General features: G+C 41.7%; 1 protein-coding gene across 1 annotated transcript in view; it reads right to left on the reverse strand.

Annotated features, from left to right (window-relative positions):
- Nucleotides 1-4,454: 4,454 nt before the first annotated feature.
- Nucleotides 4,455-27,778, reverse strand: part of LOC308293922 (uncharacterized protein) — a 25,952-nt gene continuing 2,628 nt past the window's right edge. The window contains exons 2-8 of the mRNA XM_080736583.1: nucleotides 16,911-17,085; nucleotides 13,928-14,064; nucleotides 13,190-13,249; nucleotides 10,998-11,510; nucleotides 8,554-8,622; nucleotides 7,809-7,887; nucleotides 4,455-6,158 (exon numbers count right to left, since the gene is read on the reverse strand). Coding sequence (XP_080592709.1) covers nucleotides 5,945-6,158; nucleotides 7,809-7,887; nucleotides 8,554-8,622; nucleotides 10,998-11,510; nucleotides 13,190-13,249; nucleotides 13,928-14,064; nucleotides 16,911-17,085 — 1,247 coding nt within the window. The 3' untranslated portion in view covers nucleotides 4,455-5,944. The remainder of the gene's footprint in view (nucleotides 6,159-7,808; nucleotides 7,888-8,553; nucleotides 8,623-10,997; nucleotides 11,511-13,189; nucleotides 13,250-13,927; nucleotides 14,065-16,910; nucleotides 17,086-27,778) is intronic.

Genomic DNA, 27,778 nt, shown 5'->3' on the forward strand with positions numbered 1-27,778 from the left:
CCTTAGCGTCACCAATGGGGACTGAGTGTTGGACCACTATTATGTTCAAATTCACAGTGTTATAAGCATGACGTTAAAACAACGATTCTTTGGAGTTTCTTTTTTTTTTTTGGTTGTTTGTTAGTTTTTTTTGGGAAAACTATATTAAAAAGCATGATATTTGAAGTGCCTCCTTGCACTTTGTGTATATATTGTAGGTAACAGATTTTGTTTTCTTCTTTTTTCCCCTCTCTCTCTGTTTGATTGCTTTCTACTGGGGGCATTGAAATGATATGTAGGAAAATAGATTCCTTTTTTTGTGACATTTTTTAATGTAATCCTCTAGAGAAATATCCTCTATGTTCCGAATAAAATTAGATTAGACAAAATGTATAGAGAAGAACGTGTAATAAATTGCTTGTTTATTATTTTCTAATAGCTGTTAACTAGTTGTCTTCACTTATACCTGTCACATAAATATATAAATATCTCTTTTTTTTGTATCTAATGTAAGCGTTTTTGAATGATTGTTCCAAGATATAAGCCGTGTGCATTCATTTTCATTGTACATAAATAAATATATACTTGTTCTGTTCAATGGCAATGCAGAATGTTCCAGAAACTACAGTGGTCATGAGGCAAACCTTTGTTTGCAATAAGAGAGAGAGAGAAAGAGAGAGAAGAAGAGAGAACGAGAGAGGGAGAAAGAGAGAGACAGATAGACAGACAGACAGACAGACAGACAGACAGACAGACAGACAGAGTAAGAGCCAGGGGAAGTCTCTGCACCGATAATGGGGAGCACATATACAAAAAATAGCTTTTTTTTTTAATTATCTGGAATTTCCCAAGAAGTTTGCAGAGGAGAGAGAGAGAGAGATATAAAGGAAATGGAGATATTTGCCCCATAAGTACAATAGAAAGATGAATGAAGCACAGCCTCTAGGTGACAATAATTGAAATAACAAGTGTTATCAAACATAATCAAATGCCTGGACTAGCCAATGCCTGTTTAACAGGGATGTTTAGGCCTTGAGTAGATGTAAACATCCCTCGCCTCGGGTAATGCACTTCCTGTTTTCACAGGAAAACATTCGCCTATTAGCCTAGCAGTGGTTCTCATTTCACATTTATTTTATGTATTTGGCTGTCAGGGACCCCAATTTAAAGTTTAGGCATTTAGCAGATGCTCTTTTCCAGAGATCAGAATAACCAAAGTCAGCATGAACTCTAGTCAAACCCCTATATGGGTATATTTTTTAGAATAAAATGTAATAAAAGATAAGTAAAGTATAAAATAGGGTTAACGTGGTTAACTGTTCCTAATTTAGTTGGGGATCCCCCACGAGAACCGCTGACTAGTTTCAGGCATTATTTCAACGTGGTGCATACTGCATACTCATTTGCAGACATGGAAAACCACCAGACCGAACATCGACATGCACTAATAGATTCTTTCTTAAACGTCTTCACCAGACAACACATGCCACATCTCCCCAAAATTTGAATTTATAAGAGGTTCTGTTGATTCCCTCCTCTATCATAAATCAATGTATAATGTCAGGAGGCAGATTCAAATACCAGCTGGTAAAACCACCTTTTTGCTCCACTTAAAATGTCTTTCCCTTGCAAAATATTATGTACACGCAAACACATTAGACATACTGAGCGAACAGCGTTGATGAAAAAGAAATTGATTGGCATATTTCTGAGGTGAGCCGGTTCAAGCCTGTTTATTTTGATTTTTTGTTTTGTTTTTTACAGAAGTGTCTGTCTTTTTGAAGAAACTCCTAAAGTAGACCATCTTATTCCTGCCCTGTAGCTTTCACCCTTTGTCTACTTTTCTAGAACTTCTCTCTTTGTAAAGCTATTGCTGTCATTTTAATGTAAAGGGAGAAGAGTATGTGTGGGGGAGATAATTGAAAACCATGAAAAAAAAAACAAAAAAAAACTTCTCTATCCCCAGTCTATATTATACATAAGAGTATGTTCATACATATCAATAAGTGTTATACCTTTGGTGTACATATACAAATATGATAACTAATAAATGTTGATTCTTAACTAAATGTTCATTGTTCATTCTTTTTTTATGAAAATACCGGTATGCAATTTGAGTGAAAATGACTAAAGCTTCTACTTTTTTCTTGATCATGATTTCAATTACTGCCAAAGCTCTCTAAAAATGAATAAGCTAGAGTATTATGCTAGTTCAGACAGACAAGCAGCTCATGCATATAGTGATATTAGTCATCGCAAACATTTTACATGTAAGCATGTATGCTGTATTGCCTCAGAAAATAGTGTCTCTGCTTTCCTTCAAACCCAATTTCTTTAATATTTGTCAGATCGATGATCATTATCCTCAATCTGAGACTCATGTTCTTTGCATTCAGAATCCCATCTGCACCCACATAATGCAGAACGGACACAAAGAAAAAAGAAATGAAAACAATACCTCCAAATCCATGATTGTTAGGATGCACCACTCATAGTAACAATAATATCATTCAAATTTAAAAGAATATACATTGTTTTCCAATTTTACTTGATACTTCTTTTCAAAATGCCTGTCTGTCTCACTCTGGGTTGCTTGTGTTAAAATGGTCTTGCATCACAGTCTTGATACCATGGTAACCATACTTCCTCTGGCTCGACAAGCAATCCAGCCTCTCACTCATTCACTCACCTCCCTTTTCATCACATTCACTCCATTTTCCTCCCTCTTTCTCTGTGTATATTCATTGAATCGACACCACATTCTATCAACACCTCTTCTATACATTTATTTTATCCATGACTTTACAAATAATTTTCATTAACAATGTATTGTTAATTCATCATTACACTCACCTACTCTAGTACATTTGCTATTTTTCTTCAAAATGAATCATATGAAAGCGAAAGCAAGGGAACAAATTTCAGTGGGCAATGATTGTATTCAGTTTTGCGTTGTACTGAAAACTAACTCAGCTTAAATGAAACAAACTGACGTTTATGATTTATGCCACCGGTGAGAATCAGTAGAATTCATTTTATAGCAAACTGTAAATGAGAAAACAAAGGATAAATAAACCATATTCACACGGCTGACATTTTGCTCCTACGTTATACGCATGATGTCAGAGCAAAAATGTGTGCTGTGTGAATATGGCCAATGGCGCTTGAGGTCTGGGTAAGGAAACTGCAGACTTGTCAAATGTGTCACTTCCCCCTGTGTAGCAAGCACAAAGAGAAGACAGCCGCAGCTCTTAAAAACAGACCTGTTTTCTCGGTTTAATGTACAAGGATACCCACCGCAACATGTGCCCGATTAAATTAGCAGTTGCTCTCACTTGAGCACCCTGTAAAGACGTCATTTTTATTGTTACTGATTGTTTTTACTCCCCAATATTTCCCATCATATAATTTTTCCTTAATCAGTGTATACTGTGTAAATAGTGTATACCCTGCCACAATCATTCTACGTATCCTCAGGATAATCATTATGATTCTGTGCTTCCCACATTCAAATGTTTTGACAAATCATGTCATCATTATTCATGTTCCCTACGCAATAGAACTATATTTGTACACCATGTTAAATTACATCATATAATGGTGCTCAGAATGTACAGTCCCCTTTGCTATACATCAAGTTGATTCACACATTAGCGACTTTTGACTATTGCAAAACCCTTTCATAATTGGTAATCATAAGTATTGCATTGGATTAAATAATTCCCAAATATGACACGGCCCTTTTGATGAAAAGGGGATACAAATTCCCACCCTCTCACCCCCCAAAAGAACAAAAACATTGACAGCTACTTCTAAGGCATTTTCAAAACACATACCATATATACAGAAACCAATAAGTAATGGAAATCCAAATTGCATAAATTAAAAGCGTGAAAACTTGGGAGCATTTTATGGAAAAATGGAAAACAAACCCCCGGTCCACAGGCAATGAAGTCTGAAATATACACAAGGTTACGATACAGAAGATGAAAGCACGGGGGGAAAGATGGAGACACCAGTTACTCACACTATTAAACTCCACCTGCTGTATTTGAAATGAGATAATCAATGAATATTCCAAAGTCTTGGTCCATTCAATCCACTTATTTGTGAGCGTCTGCTGCCAATCTTCAATCACTCATATGAATGAAAATCATGCCACCTCATATTTTATTCTCAAATAAATCTGTCGGTCAGAACACAGACCCCCTTTATGCTGCATTCACACTGAGAGAAGCCAAGCTAATGGTTTGCTTGGTAATTCAATGTATTCTCTATGCAAACCAGCTTTTAAAATTTCCAGGCTGGAAAAAAAGCTTGGAAAGTTTTAAAGCTGGTTTGCATAGAGAATACATTGAATTACCAAGCAAACCATTAGCTTGGCTTCTCTCAGTGTGAATGCAGCATTAGAGACCACCATTGTTTCCCCAACCTCAAAAACGCTCTCCCTTTACCCAGTCACTTTATCCCCGAAACATATAAAACACACAAAAGGAATATCACAAGACATCCACGCACACCCTGACACATGTCCATGCATCACACTCTCAGTCACTGAAACCCTATATCGTCGCTGTGAAAGGGTGAAAACCTTGTATGTCCAAATACCGTTCGTTTTGTATTTATCATTTTGAAAATGATTTAGACTAGTGAAAACAGACGATCTACAAGCACACAACGCCTCGCACCGCGAGGCGTTGTTGTGCTGTGTGCTTGTGTGCTGTTGGCTGTTTTCACTACTTTTGTGTGACAGCCTTGTACGATGAAGCAGGGCTTTACTTTGCGAAAGAACGCACAAATTTGAAACTTGGAGATACGAGGTTTCCACCCGACAGCGACGATATACTTCCTTGACCAGGGTCCCCAGGGGTCTTCCTTTACACCAAATCTCACTGCTGAAAATAGGCGATCTACCAAGCAGCCAACGTGACGCAGCGTGAGGTGCTGTGAGCTTGTAGATTTACTATTTTCGCCCAACGTCCTCCTGTTTTGTCCGTAATATTATTTTTGAATAGAGTTCGACAGCGTAGGGACGCTAGGGTTCATGGTTCACGGGAGCATCGACCATATTCACACAAGGTGGCCATTTTGCTCTTACGTCATAAAATCGGAGCAAAATGGCCGCCACCGGGGCACTAGAGAATATATACACAACAGAATCCTAAACATAATGGTTTACAAGGCCACCCAATCCTACACACAACACCCACCCATACTTTAATGTGTTTTCAATGTTCATCTGCTGCTGGCAAACCAAAGTGTTCATATCAACCGTGTTAGCTTTGTTACATTTTGGTCCCACCCCCACCACACACACAGTCACGCGCACACGCACACGCACACGCACACGCACACACACACACACACACACACACACACACACACACACACACACACGCACACACCGTTTCCCACCAAGTCCTGCTGTCCCAGCCTTGTTTTTTCCGCATGTATCTATTCTGCATCTAGCATGAGGCAAAAACCCAATTTCAGAGTGAATTTCTTTTACTGAAATCTTTGCTTCTGGGGGTCCCGGAACAAAATATTTGAGATGGGGGTCTGCGGCCAAATACATATATTACACAGGGCTGCCAAGTTTCAGAAAAAGTTAGGAGTGAGACTTTGGGGGGGCTGGGGGGGTTTTGATTTGTGGCTACTGCTGTTTGCCAGGCAGGCACTGCAGGCAAGAATCATCTGGGTCGCAACCTTTTCAGGCTGCGACCCCCAAAATAATCATATTTTAACTGGGGACCCCACTACCCTATACGAGCACTTAACCGAAAAACTTTTGTTGTTATACAGTGGTTCTCAAACTGTGTATGTAAATTTATATACCCCCATCTCAAAATATTTTGTTACAGGGAACCCCAGAAGCAAAGATTTTAGTTAAAAATGTGCACTCTGAATTTGGGTCTTGCCTCATCCTAGATGCAGAATAGATACACCAGCCTTTTTACGCAGACGTTCACGCCAGCTGTTCTTTGTCCGGTGACTCCTCTAGCGTGATGACGGTGAACTCCTCTGTGTTTCCGTTCTCCTGGAGCTTCTCCTTGTTCATCAGGGTCACCATCTCCTGCTCCCTCTCCTGGGCGCGGGAGCTGGCCACGGAGGACGCCGCCCCGTTGCCCTCGCTGCCGTCCTTGGACGTGATCATCAGGGTCTGCTGCTTGCCGCACCAGCTGCAGGAGAGTGTGTTCAGTTCAGTGTTTCTCAGCCTCTTTTAAAGTTAAGTTATCTCTCCTATGGTACCACGTCAATATACCATGGAATTGTGGACAAAATCGTATCCAGCGACAACATATTCTACGGTTAAATATCGTCAAATGGTGGAATAAATAAAATGGACCTTATTAAAAGTGTTGAAAACCCATGCATTAGACCACAGATTCGCTCAGAGTTAGACATGTAAGGGTCCATTTGGACCCCTGGTGCTCCCCGGACCCCATGTTGGTAGTGGTTTAATAGTGTACCATCCCATTACCACATACTGTGAAATTAACTCAGAATTACATGACCACTCGTGATTTTAGAATGCATACTGTAGCTCTGTGTCCCTGAACATACAGTAAGGCCCCAGATGTACCTCCACAATTTTCTTTCAGATTTTGTTTTCGATTTTTTTATTTTTTTATTATTTAACTTGAATTGTGTAACCCCTTATATTGTATTCTATTAGATTTGGTCAGACCTGCAGACAGACAGATACAGATATCTATGGTTTTCTGGTTCTATTAGTAGTAGTAGTAATAGTTATTGTTTGTTACATTGAACACGCTGCCACTTACATTGGCTAAGCGGCACTAACATGATGCAAAAAGCATAGCCAACCAGTGAAGCTGACGGGTCAGGTTGGCGAATCGGGGAAGCCAGTGCTCACCCCACCCCAAACATACCGAGTTTCGGTGCGTCTCGCAGACATACAGATTCAAGTTCTCGGAAACAGTTGATCCAATCGGATTGCTTACTGCAGTGCACACCCCCGGATCATTTGGGACACATGCAAAGTTTGAAGTCATTTTGTCAGACATTTTGTTATGATTGATAGATAGATCGATAGATAATGTAATGGAAGTCAACAGAGCTTTGATTGGGTTTATAACTATGCCTACATTTGGTGTCATACAACATAGAGCAAGGGTCTTCAACAGGGGGTCCGGGACCCCTAGGGGGTCCTCAGCGTTACTACAGGGGGTCCTCCAAATCTTTGTGTTACAGAAACTTTTCTTTCTCCTTTTTTATATTAACCCCCTGAACCCTAGCGTCCATATTCTGAGAATTTTAGCCAAAAATAGCTGATCTACAAGCTCACAACGCTTCGCAGCGCGAGGCGTTGTGAGCTTGTAGATCAGCTATTTTCTGCGAAGATTTGCTGTAGAGGGGGAAAAGAGCAGACTAAGTACAGAGTGAAAGGTCAAGTTTACTAAGCTCTGACGGTGGTTAAATATCTGAAAACACAAATTGACATGAATCCAAAATCCACTGATGATCGTGCTGTCAAACGACTGAACTATATGGAATCTATGAACAGGTTGTGGTGCTTCATCTCTCTCTCAACTAAGGGGTCCTTGGCCTGAAAACGTTGAAGACCCCTGACATATAGAGTCATATATAGTGACTAATGTCACAGGCTGGTCACAAGAAGACTGAGATCCACATTGGAGCCATAACGCAATTCCCTTGTGGATCCCGAGAGATCCACATCATTCGATTTTTCAGTAACAAACATGCTAACAAATGCTCAAATGCCATATGGAAAGACAGGTGTCAGGTCCTGCTGTTGAATGGATGCTGTCCAAAGCAAAATGCAGCTGATTACAGTGACAGATTACCTTCTTCGCTTGGCGACGACTGCGCACACGAGTAGAACGGCACCCACGGCCACTATCACACCAACGATCAGCAACCAATCTGGAAGCAATTACATAGCAAGCAATTACTAATTTCTATTAAAGTAACGCACCCATTAACATCTATCTAGAGGTTGGAACTAATAAGGAACAGCCAGCAATTACTCTACAGTAGCAAAGAAAAACAGTGAATGTGGGTGTAATACATTTTTTCACTGGTAACCAGTGCATCTACTACCTTCCTTCCCCCCCCCACTGTAATACATACATACATGTAGGCCTGTCACATTTTATTACATACTCTTCTAATGGCAATTATGTGAGATAATCACAATTATTTTGCATAATTGTCATAATCGTTTCCATGTTGAAAAATAGCAGAAATAGCATATCTACAAGCAAATCTATTTCCATTTTCAAAATATATAAACATATACCTATATGATACTGTATATATATATAATGTTTAGAATTGTGGAATATGTCATGTCAGTAACTGCTCTGTGCAGTCTGTGATTATGAAGCCTAAATGGCAAACAGAAATTAAGTTTGAATTCATATGTTCCATTCTTCAATGCCAAAAAAACACAATTCAATCGTTGATTGCAATTATTTGGGTGACAATTAATCATTGATTAAAATTTGTAATCGTAATCGTGACAGCTCTACATACTGTATTTATAGAATTAAGGGTGTTAGAAACAGAGTGCATAATGGGTTCACTGACTTGATGAAGGCTGGTCGCCCTCCCGTTCTTCAGGACTCATCCTCCCCTTGCCATTAGGCTTCTCTGGGGCTGTGGGGGAGGAAGACATAAGAAAGAATTATCAATCAATCAGGGACATCACAAGGGGGGGTTAGTGGGACTGAGTTACAAGGGCCCAAGGTGGAGGGGCAAGGTGGAAATTATTTTATACTTTAGCTATTGAGAAATAGCACGATATACAAGCTCACAGTGCGTTGCGAGCTTGTAGATCTGCTATTTTTGAAAATGTGAAAATGTGTGCAAATCTTTGAATATATGTATTTTTTAAGCGAACATTTGTAACTCAAATTTTGCTTCTGGGGGGTCCCTGCTGGAACTAAATATTTTTAGATGGGGGTCCGTGGCCAAATACATATCATTTTGGGGGTCCTTCACATGAAAAAAGTTTGAGCACCACTGACATAGAAACATAGGTTTTTCAAAAAACCTTAGAAGGCTTTGAAATATTCAAAGACTTGCACACATTTTTCAAAAATAGCAGATCTACACAAGCTCACAGCACGGCACCGAGGGCCGAGCTGCGAGCTTGTATATCTGCTATGAGGCAGAATCTCTGTAAAAGGTGCAGTATATTAGTCTCTTGTCTTTCTCCATCACCTAAAGAACGTGGGCAAATCTTCAAGCTTATATTTCAATGATGAGAAAAAGTTAATTAGAATAAAAGTGTCATTTAGAATTATGAATTCTTTCTTGCTCTAATGGATTGTCTGTCAGTTTCTGGCCTGGGTTGTACTCATATTTACTGTGCTGTACATTCACATAGCCTAAATAATTCTACTTTCTAATCATCTACAGTAGCCTACATACGACTACCAAGAGCCTGATGCAGGGATGCTCTGTAAATGACCAGTCAGCCTGCATGATATTACAGCAAAGAGGGAGAGAGAGGGGGGAAAAAAAGAGGACGATTAATACCACTATAGGCCCTGGTCACCCAGGCAACAGTTGGAACCATTTTACTACCATGAGCTGAGCTGTTACCATGCTTAACCGATCCTGTCTATCTAACACTAGGGGGCGTGCTGAGCTCTGAAAGTTTCTTCTGAAACTTGTTGCATGTGACTGGAAGGGTGTGCTGCTGTTTCTCAGAATCCTTCCCTGTATTGTGAAAAATGGATGACATCAAGTTTCATACTACGAACCTTTATGTTCTATTATAGCTCTCTGGCATGAACGCAGAGCTACTTTTGGACAGACATGTTATGAGAGGACAATATAGCACTGTATGTCTAGACAAGTTAAGGATAATAATTATTGTAAATGTTGTGCACACCTGAATAGTGTACATTCATTCCTTTATTCAAATCTAGAACAATCATATTGATAAAGAAGGTCGTTCTCAAGTCCCTTATCCACTTCAACTGATACTTGGTACATACAAGAAAAATAATCACTTATTTTTCCCTACATCCACATTATTGATCCCCTTTGATCACAGGAAAATTTTTCTAATCATTATGGTTGCTTAGAGGGAATGATTGCCGTCTAAACAAAGAGACGGGCAGGAGATTTAAGGCACACCGGCACACGCGAACACGCACGCACAACACACTATATCAATATCAACAGTCAGACTATAGAAAGGAAAGCTCATAATTGCACCCATGTGCTGTGCCCCAGCTTGACCTGCGTAAAGAGCACAGTGGTCCACAGCAACTCTCCTCCTGGCCTTTTGAAAACCTGCAGCCAACCTCAGCTGATATTTTTAAACTAGGAGTGGTCCTTACTAGTAGTGCATATTATAGCATTATGCTCTCCAAGCAAATCTATAGATATGGCTGTTTCTTTCTGCCCGCTGTATGCACGTACCGATGTGCCATTTCAAACCTTCACGAGTCCTGCCATTGACAGAACTGAGCTTGTAGATCAGCAATTTTCTATAAAAATTTCAAAGGCAATAAAGGGAAAGAAACCTGTGGAAAAAATGCATTTGCAGGACATTTTCTTTTCAATGTCTAGAACCATGCATTATCTTCTCCTAATATTTAAAGAGGTGGTGCCATAGTTTTTGTAATTTTTCTGTTTAGTATGTGTCTATGGAGTTAACATTACCCCCAGGTGTGGTTATAATATGCAAACATGTATTCCCTGTGTATTTTTGGTTTCTTCCTGAAAGCTGAAAGCCTCTAAGACAAAAGGCCCGATCGAGTTAATGACATCATAAAACTATCCCCTCCTCTTTTACCATTTACACCCAACACTGTGGATGTGGCTAACTTCAGCTGGGTCATCACCCACCTGACAGCCAGGCATACTTAATGAACTGTGGTGGGTGTGGCCACATAAAAACATAATTTTAACACTTTCTGTACAATTTTTGGGAAAAAATCTTCTTCCTAGTATAATCATAATACCTGATCATCATCATGTTTTTTGGGGGGGAGGGGGGGAGGGGGTGCAGTTACCTGTTGTGCCATCGGCAACGCCAGGTTGTGCCGCATCCTCCGCTGGCTTGGCCTCTGTTGCAGGCTGTGGCGCCACCGTTGGCTGTGCAGCGGTGGTGGCTTTGGGCGATCCCTCGTCCTCGGTGAGGTTCGGAACCATCCCGGACCCAGTGGTCTCTTCTGTCTCTATCGCCGGTACAGTGTTGTTGGTGGATCCCATGGCATTTGTCTCGTTCCCTTCAGCCAGCGCGTGGTCCTCTGCCAGTGTGTGGTCCTTGGCCAGTGTGTGGTCCTCGGCTAGACCGGCGTCGGTCGGGTGTATTTCCTCCACCTCTCCGTGAGCCTCGGCCGCCGTGGTCTCCGCTTCATGGTCGCCGGGGGCCAGAGTAAGGACCTCCGGAGCGTCCGTGGCGTCCTCCGCTTCAGATGTGGAGGCTTCAGGTGCGGAGGCTGTGGTCGCCGGTTCTGCTTGCTTGTCATCTGCTGTGGGGTCTGGTGTGTCCTCCACTGTGTCATGGTCAGAAGAAGGTTCAGCTGTTCAGGATAGAGACCAGATCAGGGTTATAGTAGGTTGCAGTTAGGTAGCAGTGGAGAAAAACGAGTGGGGAAATTTAGTTTGTGTTACCTAGGGCATTCACGAATAGTGATTTTTAGTATTCGAATTATTCGACCTCAAAGTATTCGAATAGTCGAATATTCGACAGGACTGGCCAAACTTTCAAATATTAAGTAAGCAAGAGGCGAACATTGTGAAAATAGCCGATCTACATATGTAGATCAGCTATTTTCACAATATTTATCTGCGGAACCGAGTCACATTAAATGTAATACCTACAATTCCAAGTGCTTGTCAGGGTGGGGGTCCCCAGTTCAAATATGATTATTTTGGGGGTCATGGCCTAAAAAGGTTTGAGAACCCCTGGTATAGAGCATTAACACATTCATCCACCAGGGGTAACCCATTCGTATGACTTCCTATCTAGCCAAGCTTTATAAACTATAGATGTTTTAAAGAGAAAACAATAAAAAAAATAATAATAAGCGAATATTCGACTTCGGTGAACAACGTCGAATAGTGACTTTGATATTCGAATATTCAAATATCGAATATTTGGTGAATGCCCTAGTGTTACCAAGCCAAGTTTAGCTGCACTTGAACAACCGTTCCAGGCTGCCATATCCAGCCCAATAAACCATAGAAACGGGGGTAAAAAATAAAATGTACTTCTTAAAATAAATGTATCATGCCTGTTGCTAAGGTATGGCAACATGACTGGTGTCTTGCATGCGTGCAAGACACCAGTCATGTTGCCATACCTTAGCTTTTTCTGAACTGACGCCACTGGGTGAACAGACACTCTGACCAACCTGTAGAAGTCGCTAGTGCAGCGACCAGAACCACCCTCCCCTGCCAGCCCGTAAGGCAGGGTGTATTTGGTTATGTTTATACACTGTCATGAAGAGTGTACAAAATGTTCAGTTGAATGAACACTCAGCATTGTACAGTGCACCGTAGCTAGAAGCAGGGCTTTGGGTGTGGTTCATGGACTGGTGATGAGATCACCATGTCAGGACCAGGTGAGCAATACAAAGGAGTTTTCTCACACTTGTCTCCATCTCTCTCTCTATTTGATATTGCTTGGTGCTTTCTCAGCCCCTCAGAGGATAACATGCTGCCAATAGGAGCTTGAATTCTGATACGCTACAGTTGTCAATTCCCTTTTCTCGTACACGTTAAAATCCTCACTCAACTCAGCAAGTGTAAACACGTCGACACACTTTCTGAATTAAATGAACACTAACGATTTGACTGTGTGCTTGAATGGGACTTTGAGTTATCTACTGTCCAGTTATTTCCCCATTTCATACAGTATACTGTACAGAATTTTCTTCAAAGCTAGATTTTGTAACTTTAATAGAACTTTGGATAGTGACTGTAATGAACCATTAAACCAAGAGGGAAGTCGTTCTGTCAAGACAACAATAACAGGCGTCTCTGGTCCATTTACCATTCTTTTTCTTTCAATAAGTTGCTTTTACTACCTGATTACAGCTGGTAGGTCAGCTATTTCAGCTATTTGTCATACAACAAATTATATAGGATTTAAGTGCTATACAAATATTTGATCATTATTATTGTTATTATTATTTCATGAACTCTTAAAGTGAAACTGAAGGTAAATGACGTAGCCTACGAAGAAAGCATGAATTACCTGGTGCATCAGCGTTGAATGCTGCTTTCACCTCGGCTGCACAGGCCATCCCAGGGCCAGCTGGTGGTTGAGAGTATGGGAGAGCAGAGGTATTTGTGAATTCATAAGAAAACAGCTGTTACAGTAAATGGTTAACCTCAATCCTTTCTCTCACATAGGGCTGTCACAATTATTACATAATCGTCTAATCGCGATTATTTTACATAATCGCGTTTATCTTTCATAATCGTCATAATCGTTTCCATGTTAAAAAATAGGAAAAAAAAGTCTAAAATAGTGTAAATAGCAGATTTACAAGCTCACAACGCGTCGCATCGCGACACGTTGTGAGCTTGTAGATCGGCTATTTCCACTATCAATGTTCTTTTTTAAGTATAAAGTTGTCAAATATGTCAGTAATTTCTTTGTATATTTAGGTTATGTGTCGTATCTACCATGTGCAACTTCAAAGCCTAAAAGCCAAACAGAAATGTAATTCTCAACGACAAAAACACAATTAAATAGTTAATCGCAATTATTTGAGAGAAAATTAATCGTCATGTAAAAAGTCATAATCGTGACAGCCCTAGAGAGCAGAGGTATTTGTGAATTCATAAGAAAACAGCTGTTACAGTAAATGGTTAACCTCAATCCTTTCTCTCACAGCCTTTTAAAGCGAAATGTTCTAGAGTTAATATGAAATAATACAAGTAATAATAAAATTAAGATACAACAGAAGAAGAAGTTAGAGGAAATCACCTTGCTTATCGAAGCAGTAGGCATCGAACATTTCATCAGCAGGCTCCTTCTTGACCAGTCCTGTCTCGTTCTTTGCACAGTTTTCATGGTGCGTGTGTCTGAGGATCACCACGTTCTTGTTGTCGATCCAGCCAAACCTACACAGACACCACAACGTCATGAAACCTAACATTGGCAAATGGCAATACACCAGACAAGTGAGTTACACTGCAGTGAAAAGAAAGACAACAAGATTAACAACCGAGCAAGCATCAGTCTATTCCCACAGTAGACAGGAGAAAAGAGGCCATCACAGAAGAAAAGCAGATGGTTGGTTCTGGTTCCTGTGTTAAATATTGAGTTTATGAAACTCTCACCATTATTGCAAAACTGTGTTCTGTAGTATTAAACCTTGGTATGAAACTGGACTAGGTGTGGGACGATACGCGATATTATCGTTTATCGTGATAAAAAACATTCACGATAATCCTATCGTAGAGTTTAATTTATCGTGATATCGTCCTCCGTCATGGTCTGTTCAATTCACCTTTTATTTGCCGAGCTGCATATCCAGTGAGAGAGGACGAGATAATTTAGCGACCAGTCGGTAGATTTAGCAACCCAGTCGGTAGATTTAGCAACCCAGTCGGTAGATTTAGCGACCCAGTCAGTAGATTCGCGACCCAGTCTGTAGATTTAGCAACCCAGTCGGTAGATTAGCGACCCAGTCGGTAGATTTAGCAACCCAGTCGGTAGATTTAGCGACCCAGTCGGTAGATTAGCGACCCAGTCGGTAGATTTAGCGACCCAGTCGGTAGATTTAGCGACCCAGTCGGTGAAAACTACCGACCAGGTTGCAACCCAGTTGTAGGTCGCTAAATGATCTCGCCCCTACTGTATCCAGTACCACTTAACCCTCTATAATTGGTAAAACGTACATACACATACAGTCTTTTTTTCACTCTCTGTCAAATGTCTTTGCTAAAAAATAGCTGATCTACAAGCTCACAACGCGTCTCAACGCGACGCGTTGTGAGCTTGTAGTTCTGCTATTTTTTAGCAAATATTCCACAACAGGATAATGGATTTTGATTATTGCGATAATATCGTAAATCGCGATTTCTTCTGTCACAATAATCGTGATATGAAATGTTCATATCGTCCCATCCCTAAACTGGACACCCAGCTAATCGTTATCATGTTTTGATTTAATCCATGTTGGTGACCCAAATAAGTTAAATTGAACGCTGACGGGGGAAACAGCGATAAAAAACAGCGCCCAAAAGTACATTACGTCCTTGATCCACGCACAGCGATCTAAACACATGTAATCCACTCATTGTGAAGCCTTGATTTCGTCTTTCGTCTGATCGAAAAAGACTCGGAGAAACGCTGGGCTAACGGCTCCAGCCAGTATACAGAGCCACGTAATGGCGCCTGTGCATTTCTGCTGGGTCCAGTTGCAGATGACGTCACATGATCACTTAAACATTAACCCTTCACACGGAGCCTTAGAGAGACAGAGAACGACCCGCGACCGTTTAAAAAAAAAATTATCATTAATTTCATTTTTAATGACCTAGTACGGAAAAAGACGAGCGGCTAATTGAGCCGACCGGACAAGTACGGGCAAGTACGGCCGGCTTGCAAAGTGTTAATATTGATGACATCAGGGATTTCCATATATGGGCATACAAGGGACAAGGACGGAATGTGATGTCACAATTACTGATGTTACTGACAAGATGTGACGTTAACTGCGACCCACTGTCGCAATAAATAATAATGATTTGCTCACCAAACCATGATCCCACATCTGATTGAGAATTAATACAACCTTCAAGTGCAATACGATAAGATCAGATTTATAACAGAGTGTAATTCAGGTATCATAGCAGGATAATACAAAAATACAAATAACTGAAAGTCCATTTCACCCATTTTCAACTTGTATCTTCATACACTATAATTGGTCCTTAAAGTACATTATAATATGGTACCATTTTTGTCTACTCTGCATGTGTCTCATAGGAGGGTTGTGGACAGTTGAGAAAGTAGGCAAGGTTTAGTACACGACTGAATGATTTATTTTCTTAAATTAATGCAAGAACAATGGCTTCTATTAAAGCATGCTGACTTTCCAGGATGAGAAAGCCTGCAGTTTCTGTGTGTGCACAATCCTCCTCAGACGACATAGAGATTATATTGATTATAATGACTACTTTTAACTCACTTAGCGCCGAGCGACTTTCGGGGCGACTAACTAATGATGGCGTTTAGTGCCGAGCGACTCGGAGCGACTTTTATATAAAAGCATTGTTTAAGCTTTTAATTTGGGTTGATAGACGGAGCGGAACGGTTAGCTTACCTTCGACTAGCATACAGATGAAAACCGTGAAAAAAAAGGATACGATTATGACGTCACCTTTAAGCCATAGCTTCCTGTTTACGTAGGCCTCTGTTAGCCGCTAGGCTCAATGCAAACCATCCGACCCTCACGTAGCTTCACTAGGTCGGATTTTGATTCGGAAACTTTCTGTGTGGCATCTATATACGTTCCGATGCCCATACCAATGGTGGTTTGAGACGATCAAGCACGAATTGAGCAGTATTGAGCTCAAATGGCGGCCCGCGGCCTGTCCATTGAATGTCAATGGAGAGCATGTCATTGTACCATCCTGTTATCTCCTGAACCTCGTTTTTTATTCTGACTTAACATGGGACCATGGAAAGTCTATGGGCTATGGCTCACTCTAGTGGTCATCTTGTGGCATTCGCAGGCACGTGTACCTGGTTATGTAATGTGATTTTGGGGATTCAATATAGCTATTTCCTGGCGTTATAAGCGCAGATTCATATTGAAATCTGGCTTGCTCGGCGCTAAGTGAGTTTTAAAGAGCACTCCGATAAACTTGCATAGATCTCATGTTCACATATAACCACATTAACAGTGGTATCACAACAACACAGGGTGAATTAGATTAGATAAAGCTCAAAGTCTGACCTGCAAGTCTCCATTTTTTGATCATAGGCCACCTGAACCTGTTCTGGGCTCGCCAGAGTGGCTCCCAGATGCTCACAGAGTCCCTTGGCCTTGTCAAAGGTCAATTTGTAGCGGGCAGCCCCCTCAATCAGAAATACTCCATCAAAGCTGCAACTCCGGGACCTTGCAGTTAGATCTGAAACGATAAATAAAACAGATTAAGTAATAATAGTTTTGAAACAAATCTCAAAGAGTAAAAAAATCTGTATAAAATTAACACTTCTAAGAAGAACATTTTAAAATCACATGGGGCAGATAAGACCTAGATAGGAGGTAAAGCCAGTATACTGTAGCCAAACAAATGCTTTGTTAAAAAAATGTAGCCTTCTCTTAAAAGCATCAGCAGACTGTGGAGCTTTCAGGTGGTCAGGGAGGGCAACAGTCGAGGGGTAGCTGAGCATAGAGGTGTCAATTGGGTATGGCAAGCTATGGCAGCTGCCATACCTTGGCTAAAGGGGGAAATAATGCAATTTACTTTTCATCGTTCCTGCTGCTAAGGTATGGCAACATGACTGGTGTCTTGCACACGCATGAGGGCAGTGCACGCGTGCAAGACACCAGTCATGTTGCCATACCTTAGCTTTTGCTGAACTGACGCCACTGGCTGAGCAGCACTGATGTTGGCCTACAAAGCAACCAAAGAAAGATATGGCACCCCCATATCTTCAAAGCCTGATCCAACCCTACAACCCCTCTTGCTCACTCAGATCAGCTACAAAGGGAAGCTGGCAGAACCGCTTCGCAAAAACATCCAGGACAAATAATGCTCCACACAACACGTCCCAGACTCTTCTCCCTTCTGGCTCCCAAACTGTGGAAGGTTCAGGTTCAGGTTCAGGTTTATTGTCACACATATCCATACAAGTACAGATACAATGAAATGCTTGTGCCAGGAGCACTCTCAGCCTTATTACACAAAGACATGGTCACAGTGACCGACAAGAGTGTGGACCCACATACCATGCAGGCCACACAAGACAAGTCCCAACAATGCCAATACCATACAGCAGGGGTCTTCAACGTTTTCAGGCCAAGGACCCCTTAGTCGAGAGAGAGATGAAGCAGGGACCCCTACACGCTTTTCAGAGATTCCATATAGTTTCATCGTTTGACAGCACAATCATCAGTGTATTTTGGATTCATGTAAATTTATGTTTTCAGATATTTAACCCACTGAACCGTCAATATTTAATGAACTTGACCTTTCACTCTGTAGCCTACATAGTCTGCCCTTTTCCCCTCTTGTGAGCTTATAGATCTGCTATTTTTGGCTAAAGTTCTCAGAATATGGTCGCTAGGGTTTAAGTGGTTAATATAAAGAAAAAAAGGTTTCTATCACACAAAGATTTGGAGGACCCCCTGTAGTGTCTCTGAGGACCCCCTAGGGGTCCCGGACCCCCTGTTGAAGACCCCTGCCATACAGTGTAACAGTGTACAGTTTAAAAATGCGTACAATGCCCATGTTTACCTATGTTTCACTTTCATCCCTTCGTTGAGCAACCTGACTGCCTGGGCAAAAACAACTATTACTGAAACGAGTGGTGTGCGATTTGATGCTCTGGTAACGTTTTTTGGACTCCCCATTGCCATTAGATGTGCAGACTCACTCCCAATCTTCCGCCGTAATCTGAAGACTCAAGTCTTCACACTCCACCCTGGCCTAGGCCTCTTGTCCTAGCCTCAACAACCTTGCAGGCGTATGCAAAGACTAACATTTAATTATGGTTAGAATATTATGTTGTCTGATGCCAGGTCATCGATCACCTGGAATCCTATTGATAGTGTGTATAGTTTCAATGTAAAGATTATTGATTTCTTTTGGTTATTACTTGCGCCAGCAGAGTGCGCAAGTCAGTGATGATACAGTAGCTGTCTGTATGTATGTTTGTGGGTCTGTATGTGGCCATATCTTGTTGGCTCTGCCTTTAGCCAATGAAGGAGTAGCGTTCTCTGCGACGTCACGCCACTTGTTTGTTGGTGACGTCACCGAGGTACCCACTTAATACATACCCACAGACAGCTATCATCACCCTACTTCCATGCTCTGCTGGTGTGGGTGAGGGTCCATTCTTACACCCAGATTGGTGACGACAGATGAAATGGGGAAAGTCCTGGCCAGAGAGGGTGATGCTGGTTATGGGGGATGTTTGAACCTGGTGTAGGGTGCCAACTACAAGGGCTTGTGTTTAGGGGCTGTTGAGTTGTAGGAAGTTTTGTCTCATCCACTCCTTCAACAATACAGAGCCTCATAGCACCCGCATGCATGCACACGTCCACTTGTCTTATAGATTTGAACCCAATAAGGATCTTAAAACATTTTGTGGCAGATTTCATGTGGACTGGGAGCTATTTTGGGGGAAGGGCTTCTTCTTTTCCTGTGGGAGGAAAATGAGCTCCCAGGTCGAAATAATCGAATGGCATGAAAGTCGGCCCCAAATTCCCCTTCTGCAGGGGGATGCTCATGAATAGTTAAACAAGACAGAGCGCAACAATGAACAAGGCCCTGTGCTACACAATCATTAAGCTTCATTTATAGCCTACTCCATCGCTCAAGAGTGGCACTTCCCAAAATAGAACAGATGTCACTGTGACGTGTTGTTATACTTGCTACCAGCTTAGATCTGTTCTTTTTGGCAATCGTCGTACTATACAGAGTATGAATGAGGCATTGACCACTTTCAACCTAGCGGCCCTATTTTAGGGATGTCATTATAAGAGAAAATGTTCAAAGGTTTTTCTCACAATGCGTTACGCTGTGGGCTTATAGGCTGGCTATTTTCTCGTACAAGGAAGTAAATAGGTCTAAGTGGTTGCGGATGCATTCTGAAGAGAGCCATTGGTACAGTTAGATTGTTGTGATGTAGAGCAGTGGTTCCTAAACAGTGAGTCGGGAGTCGGGACCCATGTTTGGGTCGTGGACACATTTTTATGTTTAAGAAGTAGTGAGAATAGCAGATCTACAACCTCAAAACGTGTCCCGAAGCCACGCATTGTGAGCTTGTAATATCTGCTATTTTCACTAGTTTGGGTCCTGGGCAAACATCTCTTTCTCTTTTGGGTCTTGAGCTAAAAAGGTTTGGGAACCACTGGTGTAGAGTGATCAGAGTGGGAGAGCAGCACAGGTAGGTGGTGTAGCACCATCAGTTGCATCCACCATTGCACCCTGGCCTCAATGGTTTGTCCAGGTCTTATTTTAGATTGCCTTGTTTCACCTGGGACATGCAGACAAACAGAACACATGCAGAAATGAAAAACAAGGCCTAGGTGGCTAGTGTAGCAGACCAGGTATAACGCCCAGGATTCGAACTCGAGTCTCTCAAGTCAAAGTAGGGGTGATATTGATATTTTCCCAAGCTGTATCACAATATACAATTTTATCACGATTCTTTTTCACGTTGGTTTTTATGGTTATTTTTCAAGTTACTTTACAAGTATGTAACTCTGACAGTATACAAATGAAACCAAAAATGGTCCCTTCAGAGTTAAAGGGATATTCCACTTTCAATAAAACTTTTTGTCATTGTATGGTCTAATCAGGCTTGTATGAACACCCTGAACAGTTTTTAATTTTCTTCATTCAGTATTTAGATATTTGATGTAAATGTTACCAGGCCCTCCAGGCTCAGGGTCTCTCCCCACACACACTCATTGTAACTTCAAACTCCATTTTAACCATGATAGATTCATTAAAAACACCCTTTATTTTTTCTGGTGACTCATACTACCCTCCTGATACGTGAGCAGGCCGTGTTTTTTCCATAACGTTTTTCATGTATTTTCTATAATTTTTTATAGTATAACATTTTTTCCATTTTCCAAAGAATTATAAAAAATTCATGAAAAACGTTATGGAAAAAACACGGCCTGCTCACGTATTAAGAGGGTAGTATGAGTCACCAGAAGAAATAATGGGTGTTTTGAATGAATCTATCATGGTTAAAATGGAGTTTGAAGTTACAATGAGTGTACGATACCTCTAAAAAGGCATATCGCAGAGACATTGTATCGTCTCAACGATAATTCTCACCATATCGCCCACCCCTACGTCAACGTCCAAAATCTTAACCACTAGACCAAAGGGACTTTTGAGGCCATCAGGCTGAGGCAGTGAGTCACTCTGCTACACAGGCACCTAGGCTCGGTTCGGCTAGGTTTGACTCCCGATCCTGACGACCTTTGCTGCGTGTCACTCCCCATCTATCTCTCTCTCTCCCAATTTCTTGTCAGACTACTGTTCACTATCAATAAAAGCAGAAAAATACAAAAATATACCTTAAAAAAGGGGGAAAAAAGGAAGAAATACAAATGCCCACAGAGCTACATTTGCACATTTTGACACACGCACATACACTGACACACACATGCACAATGGCACAGACACCATCCCACTGTGTGTGTGTGTGTGTGTGTGTGTGTGTGTGTGTGGGGGGGGGGGGGGGGGGGGGGGGGGGGGGGCGCTTGCAATACTATCTTTGTGGGGACCTCATGTCCCCACAAAGATAGTACAATCGGAGGAAAAAACCTTGTGGGACAAATGAATATGTCCCCACAAGGTGTTTAGGCGTTAGGTTAAGGGTTAGGGTTAGTGTTTCTCTTAAGGATTTGGAAACTAGGGGGGTTTCTTAACGAAATTAGAAGTATTTGCCTACACTAAAGGAAACAGGGACACACCACCTGCCAGTGTCCCTGCTAGGGACAGATCAGTCCTCTGAAGGGTTCATCTACAAGCTCACAATAATTGTGTTTATTCTTTTGATGGTGGCGTATAAATGTATACATTTTATGTAGTGTACATTGCCAATAAACATCTCAATCAATCATTCAATGTGCTGTGACACGTTGGTGAGCAAGCAGTCTTGGTGCGCCGGCACGCACCAAAGTATAAAAAACCCTTGAGACGGAGCATGTGACACGCTGACTCCGTCTCCATAGAGATATCGCCTTGGTTTCCCCTGAATACATACAGTACAGCAAACAGCAATGTGAGAATGCTAGATCTAGATTTCATAACAACAATCAGCAGCTTGATGAGGTTTTCGAACGCTGGGGGGAATATTAACCAAACAGGGGTGTTGCACCAAATTCTGGGCCCTTGGTACAAGGATTCACTGCGGGCCCCCCATGATGTTCTTCATAGGGGGAGGGGGTTTAACCCATTTAGAACCGCATTACTACGCATTATTTTTGCTTTAACTATTGAACAATAGCAGATATACAAGCTCACAGTGCGCCACGAGTGCCGCGCTGCGAGCTTGTAGATCTGCTATTTTTGAAAAATCGTGAAAAGTCTTTGAATATTTCAAATCCTTCTAAGGTTTTTTGAAAAACCTATGTTTCTATGTCTGTGGTGCTCAATCCTTTTTTGAGATACAAATGTTTGCTTAAAAAATACATATATTCAAAGATTTGCACACATTTTCACGACTTTTCAAAAATAGCAGATCTACAGTACAAGCTCGCGGTGCGGCACTCGGTGCTGCGTTGTGAGCTTGTATATCTGCTATTTTTTCAATAGCTAAAGTATAAAATAATGAAGGCCCCTCCACCTTGGCCCTAGTAACTCAGTCACACTTCCCCCCCCCCCCCCCCTTGTGACACCCCCTGGTGTTAACCATAGATCCCATCAGACAACTATTCATTTATTCATGTTCCAGCACATTGCCTCCCCTCGTGATGTGCCCACTTCCTCCAAATGTCACACTATGCATTTGTTGATCTGTTGTCGCTTGATTCTACAGCTACCATGGTGATAATGCATGTGTTGTTGTGAAATATTCCTAGCTAAAGTGTGTCTCTCTAAGGAGTGGAAAGTTCGTAACACCACAAAGATGTGGCAAGATTCTGTCCATATTCTCCATTCATAAACACACTTTTTTTTGTTTTGTGAAAATGTACTTCCACTATATATAAAATTATATTGAAATACATGCCGTATATTATTTGGGGGGGCAAATGCCCCAATTTACCAGAGAACCAAAATTAAGATAGAGTCTCACTCTATCACAGGCACCTAGGCTCGGTTCGGCTATGTTCGACTCCCGATCCTGACTGCATGTCACTCCTCATCTCTCTCTCTCCTCATTTCTTGTCAGACTACAGAACTGTTCACTATCAATAAAGGCAGAAAAATCCAAAATATATCTTAAAAAAAGAGAAAAGTTTTAAGAAATACAAATGCCTACACAGAGCTACATTTGCACATTTGTAGCTGCACAACAAAAATAATCTCACTCAGAAATGCCCCTATTTACCAGAAAACTTGGAACCAAAATTAAGATAAAGAATCTCACTCAGAAATGCCCCTATTTACCAGAGAACTTGGAACCAAAATTAAGATAAAGAATCTCACTCAGAAATGCCCCTATTTACCAGAGAGCTCGGTTCCAAAATTAAGATCTCACTCAGAGACAGGTCAGGAATATCGAGCATCAAGTTTATGCAGTAAAATCCAGAGTGCAAAGATCGATACATTTTTGCTCTCACACATCACTGGATGAATTGCTCTGAAAAGACACCATTTTCCAGACAATACGTTGTGTAACTGGCACGGTTCTTGACAACGGCGTCATTATTCTTCCATGTCCATTTGCTTGGTTAGTTGTCTGGGGGTGAATGGAGGAGGCACATTTGTAGGGAGGCTTGTGCACTTCTTTTGATGTGTCAACTTTCACAGCTATCACCAGGCAACACAGAAAGCAATAACTAACACAAACTGCAGCAAGGAAACCCAGCTCCACACCGAAACAGGATGAACGAGAGGACATGATAACCAGTGGTGGAAAAAGTATATATATTTTCCAGAATAAAAAAAAGTACAAACTAAGGTATTGGTATTAAAATGTACTTTAAGTACCAAAAGTAGAAATCATTATACTCATTGTGCAGAATGTCCCATTTCACATAGCTGCGACACAATGTGAGCTTGTAGATCGTCTATGTTCCTATTCAAAATGTACATAGGATTGAAGTCGTTTATGTATGTTTTTTGATAATAATTCAAATCTACAAAGTAACTAGTAACTTAAGTTTTCAAATAATTGTAGTGGACTAAAAGTTAAATATTTCCCTCTGAGATATAGTGGAGTAAAAGTAAAAGTACTGAAAACTGGAAATACTCCAGTAAAGTAAAAAACATCTTGAAAAATATAATTGTACTTGAGCAAATGTACGACATAGTTACCTTAAACCACTGATGATAACAGAACCTCAAGGCTAAGATGAATTCATTATTGACAGTACAACTTGATCATTACACTTTAAAGCTACCAGATCCAGGGGAGCACACTTTTGACTCTCATGATTCCTAGAACTAATATGCAGCTTCAGACAAAATAGACATTATTGCATCAATTACTTAAATGTTTAGATGGCTGCTGCCATCTCAATATTCATAATATCATATGAACTCTCTGAACTCTCTCGCGTCTTTGTTCTTGACAGCATTCATGGCACTTTGACATACATATCCAGTACAAACATACATACAAACATAAGTGCCACATGGTATGCAAACTTCCCCATAGGCTTTCCGCTGTGACGTCCACTGACAGGAACAGGAGACCACGCCCTTCCGCCGTTAGAGGCAGTGAGGGTTTGGGTGGTGCCACCACCCTTCCCTCTCTCTCTCCACACACACACACACACACACGCACGCACGCGCACGCGCACACGCGCACACGCGCACGCACACACACACACACACACACACACACACACACACACACACACACACACACACACACACACACACACACACACACACACACCTGCTGCCACTGACTTCAACTGTCATCAGTTGGGGGAAGTACTCAACCCCAGGCCAGCGCTTGAGTCGAAGTATAGATACTGGTCTCAGTAAAAGTGAAAGTTTCTCAGTCAAATTTTGTACTCGAGTTAAAAACATTGCGACACGTTGTGAGCTTAAAATAAAACAACTTTTTAAATAAGGCTTAATTCCCTCAATGAATGAAATGATTCATAGTGTGAACGTTTGGGGCCTGGGGGATCCTTCCAAGTACAAGTAAAAGTCATACGCTTCCAGAATAGAAGAAAGAAGGAAAAGAAGAAAATGCTCAAGTAAAGTACAGATACTCAACAAAAATGTACTTTGTCACTGTCCATCCCTGACGGTCACATGCACCCCTCCCCTCCAAGTCACAGTGTTCCCCAACCTCACAACGGCATCTCCTGATCTTACACACCCAGTAGGATCAAAGACAAGCGCTGCTTGTCAGTGTGCTGCTGAAAGGAGGCCAGAGCTCATGAATCAGGGGTGCGTTCCATTAGTATGCAGAGACAGCAGTCATGGGTGTCTTTATAAAGCACAGGGGCCTGCTAGGCCAAGGCGGTGACTCTACCAAAGACATTATTGTCACCTAATGGAACTGAAAGGACCAGGCCGACCATGGAGGCTCTGGGACTGTACAGAGCCTGACAGAAATAAAGAACTTTAACACAGCGTGCTGCCAGAAAACTCCAGCTGCTCTCGCAGAAATAAGACAGGCCTGGCCGCCCCTTTCTGTTCCTTTTTCTCTTTCTTGTTGTACCGCTCATTGGCAGCTAGGAAGAACATTACTTTACACGCACACAGGCTTGCACACACCCGCACACACCCACACACACACACACACACACACAGGCACGGATGCTAAGACGGCAAAGACGCCCATGGACAAGCATGCACGCCAATCTGTATGTCAATAGCCATTGTGGCATAAACATTAGAATGTGCTCCTCATGTCTAATCTCATGTACCTGTACATAAAGTACCTGTCTTTTAATGTTGTATATATATGTATATGTATTTAGATATTATTTTATTTTGCATATTTCTTTTTCTTTTTTTCTCCTTGCCCCCACCCCCCCCCCCCCCCTGTTTTTCTGTCTATCCCGAAAACAACGAAATGATGGCGCTTGCACAAGAACTACCGCCCACATGATTTACACCTGTAACCTGTGAGGTGACAATAAAAATGATGTTCATTTCTCAACCTCACCAATCTGAAAAGGCTGATCTCTGCATCATGGAACACAATCTTACAGATCTGTTGATTCAATCAACCAATCGATTAGTTGACAAATCCCTATGACGATTATGCGACCAAGACTTTATTTCCAACGGCCCCACCAGCCACCAGAACATACACGTGCACTATGTTCTCGCCAAAACCTTTCTCAGGATAGAAACCTGTCCTACGCTGTATACATGTGTGCACATTAGTCCTGTGACATCCTTTTATCCGCGCCTGGTTTGCATATGAACGCAGAGGCCTTGTGACCGCACGGCGTGCGATAATGATCCAGCTCTCCTCGTGTTCTCTCGTTTCTCCTCCAAGAAGTTGCTCTGTCAGCAGGCATGTTGTGTCTAGCCCTCACCTCGCTGGTCACGGGTCCGTAGACCAGTGGGACAGGTGAAACATGAGCTCCTCCGTCCCCCAGCCCCAGAGCTTGCACATACACGTACACACGCACACTCACACGCACACAGAATACACCTACGTAGACTTTCACTACACCCACCCACCCACCCACCCACACACCTGAAGGTCACCTGAAGGAACCTCTCTACCCTTTGTTCTCGTCTTCCATTCCCTCTACCCCAAACCTCTGCTGAAGTACGTCAGTGTGTCTCTTAAAGACGTCAATGGTTGCCGGTGTCTAATTATTCGTTGTGTGGTGACTTGAAATTGACTTGGCCCATCTTTTAATCTCTAATCTAAATTGAGCGTAGGTCTCAGTGAATGAACCCAGGCCCCCCACACACAACATGATCCATGATAACAGAGGACAGCTCGACCTCCAACACTCCTTTACAACCATTCGTCTTTTGGTTGGAGAGAGAAGGGGGGGAAAAAAACAAACTGTTCAGTGGAAAATGCACACTTTGCAGCTTTCAGTGTTTGCAGTCGTCCTTGCACTGTCTGTCAGTGTTATTTTTTTGTTTATTTTCGTTTCGAGGATCCGTTGCCGGGCAGACAATTTAACATTTATGAGGTTCCACAGACGTATTGGAAATCATATACAGCCTTTAAGATGACCCTGATGTCAAGACAAAATATGGATGCTTTAAGTCTCAGCCTACAGAGAGCAGAGAGGCAGAGTCGTATGGTTGTGACTTTAGACAAGGCCACCTCAAATTGAACATCTTCAACTTTACTTTCCAGGATAAAATTTTCAGGAGATTATATTCTTAAATCTGTATTCTTTAGTGCCATGTGTTCTTTGTTGTTATCATTTTGTGGTGATAGTCGTTTTTCTTTAAAAAGCTCTGGAGGCAAGATGCTTTCACTTAAGAAAAAAATACTTTGAAAACAATTTGTTTAGAATTTGCTTATTCAAAGGCAAACTGACTGACTAATAGCAGCAGGGACGCTCCCGGTTTGACTCAACGCAGACACAACGTAATGCCATATTGACATCTGGATGCAGGGTATAGCTACTAAATATAGACGGATAGTTGAAGATTAGGGGAGCTGAGAGATTCCTGAGTTTGCCTCATGCACCACGGACCTGTATACATTACAGAGCTCTTTTCAGCAGCTTTCCCAGTTCCACAAAGACTTTAGTGTATATGAGAAGGAAAAGCGAGGACGAGGGGCGGGTGAACAGGGTGACTGCTAGCGAGCAAAAAAAAAAAGGGAAAAAAAGAAGGCTCCAAGATGTAATTTATATGCTTAACTACATTCTAACAGATGCAGGAGACATCTAAATTAGGACCTCCCACGTAAACAAGACCGTAAAGGGCTTGTTTGGGGTGTTCCTTTTAGGCAGGGTGTTTAACTGTACTTGTACTGTTCTTAATTTTTGTCAAATAAAAGATTCAATCAATT

The sequence above is a fragment of the Nannobrachium achirus genome (assembly GCF_963921795.1).
Source record: "Nannobrachium achirus genome assembly, chromosome: 11".
Taxonomy (NCBI): domain Eukaryota; kingdom Metazoa; phylum Chordata; class Actinopteri; order Myctophiformes; family Myctophidae; genus Nannobrachium; species Nannobrachium achirus.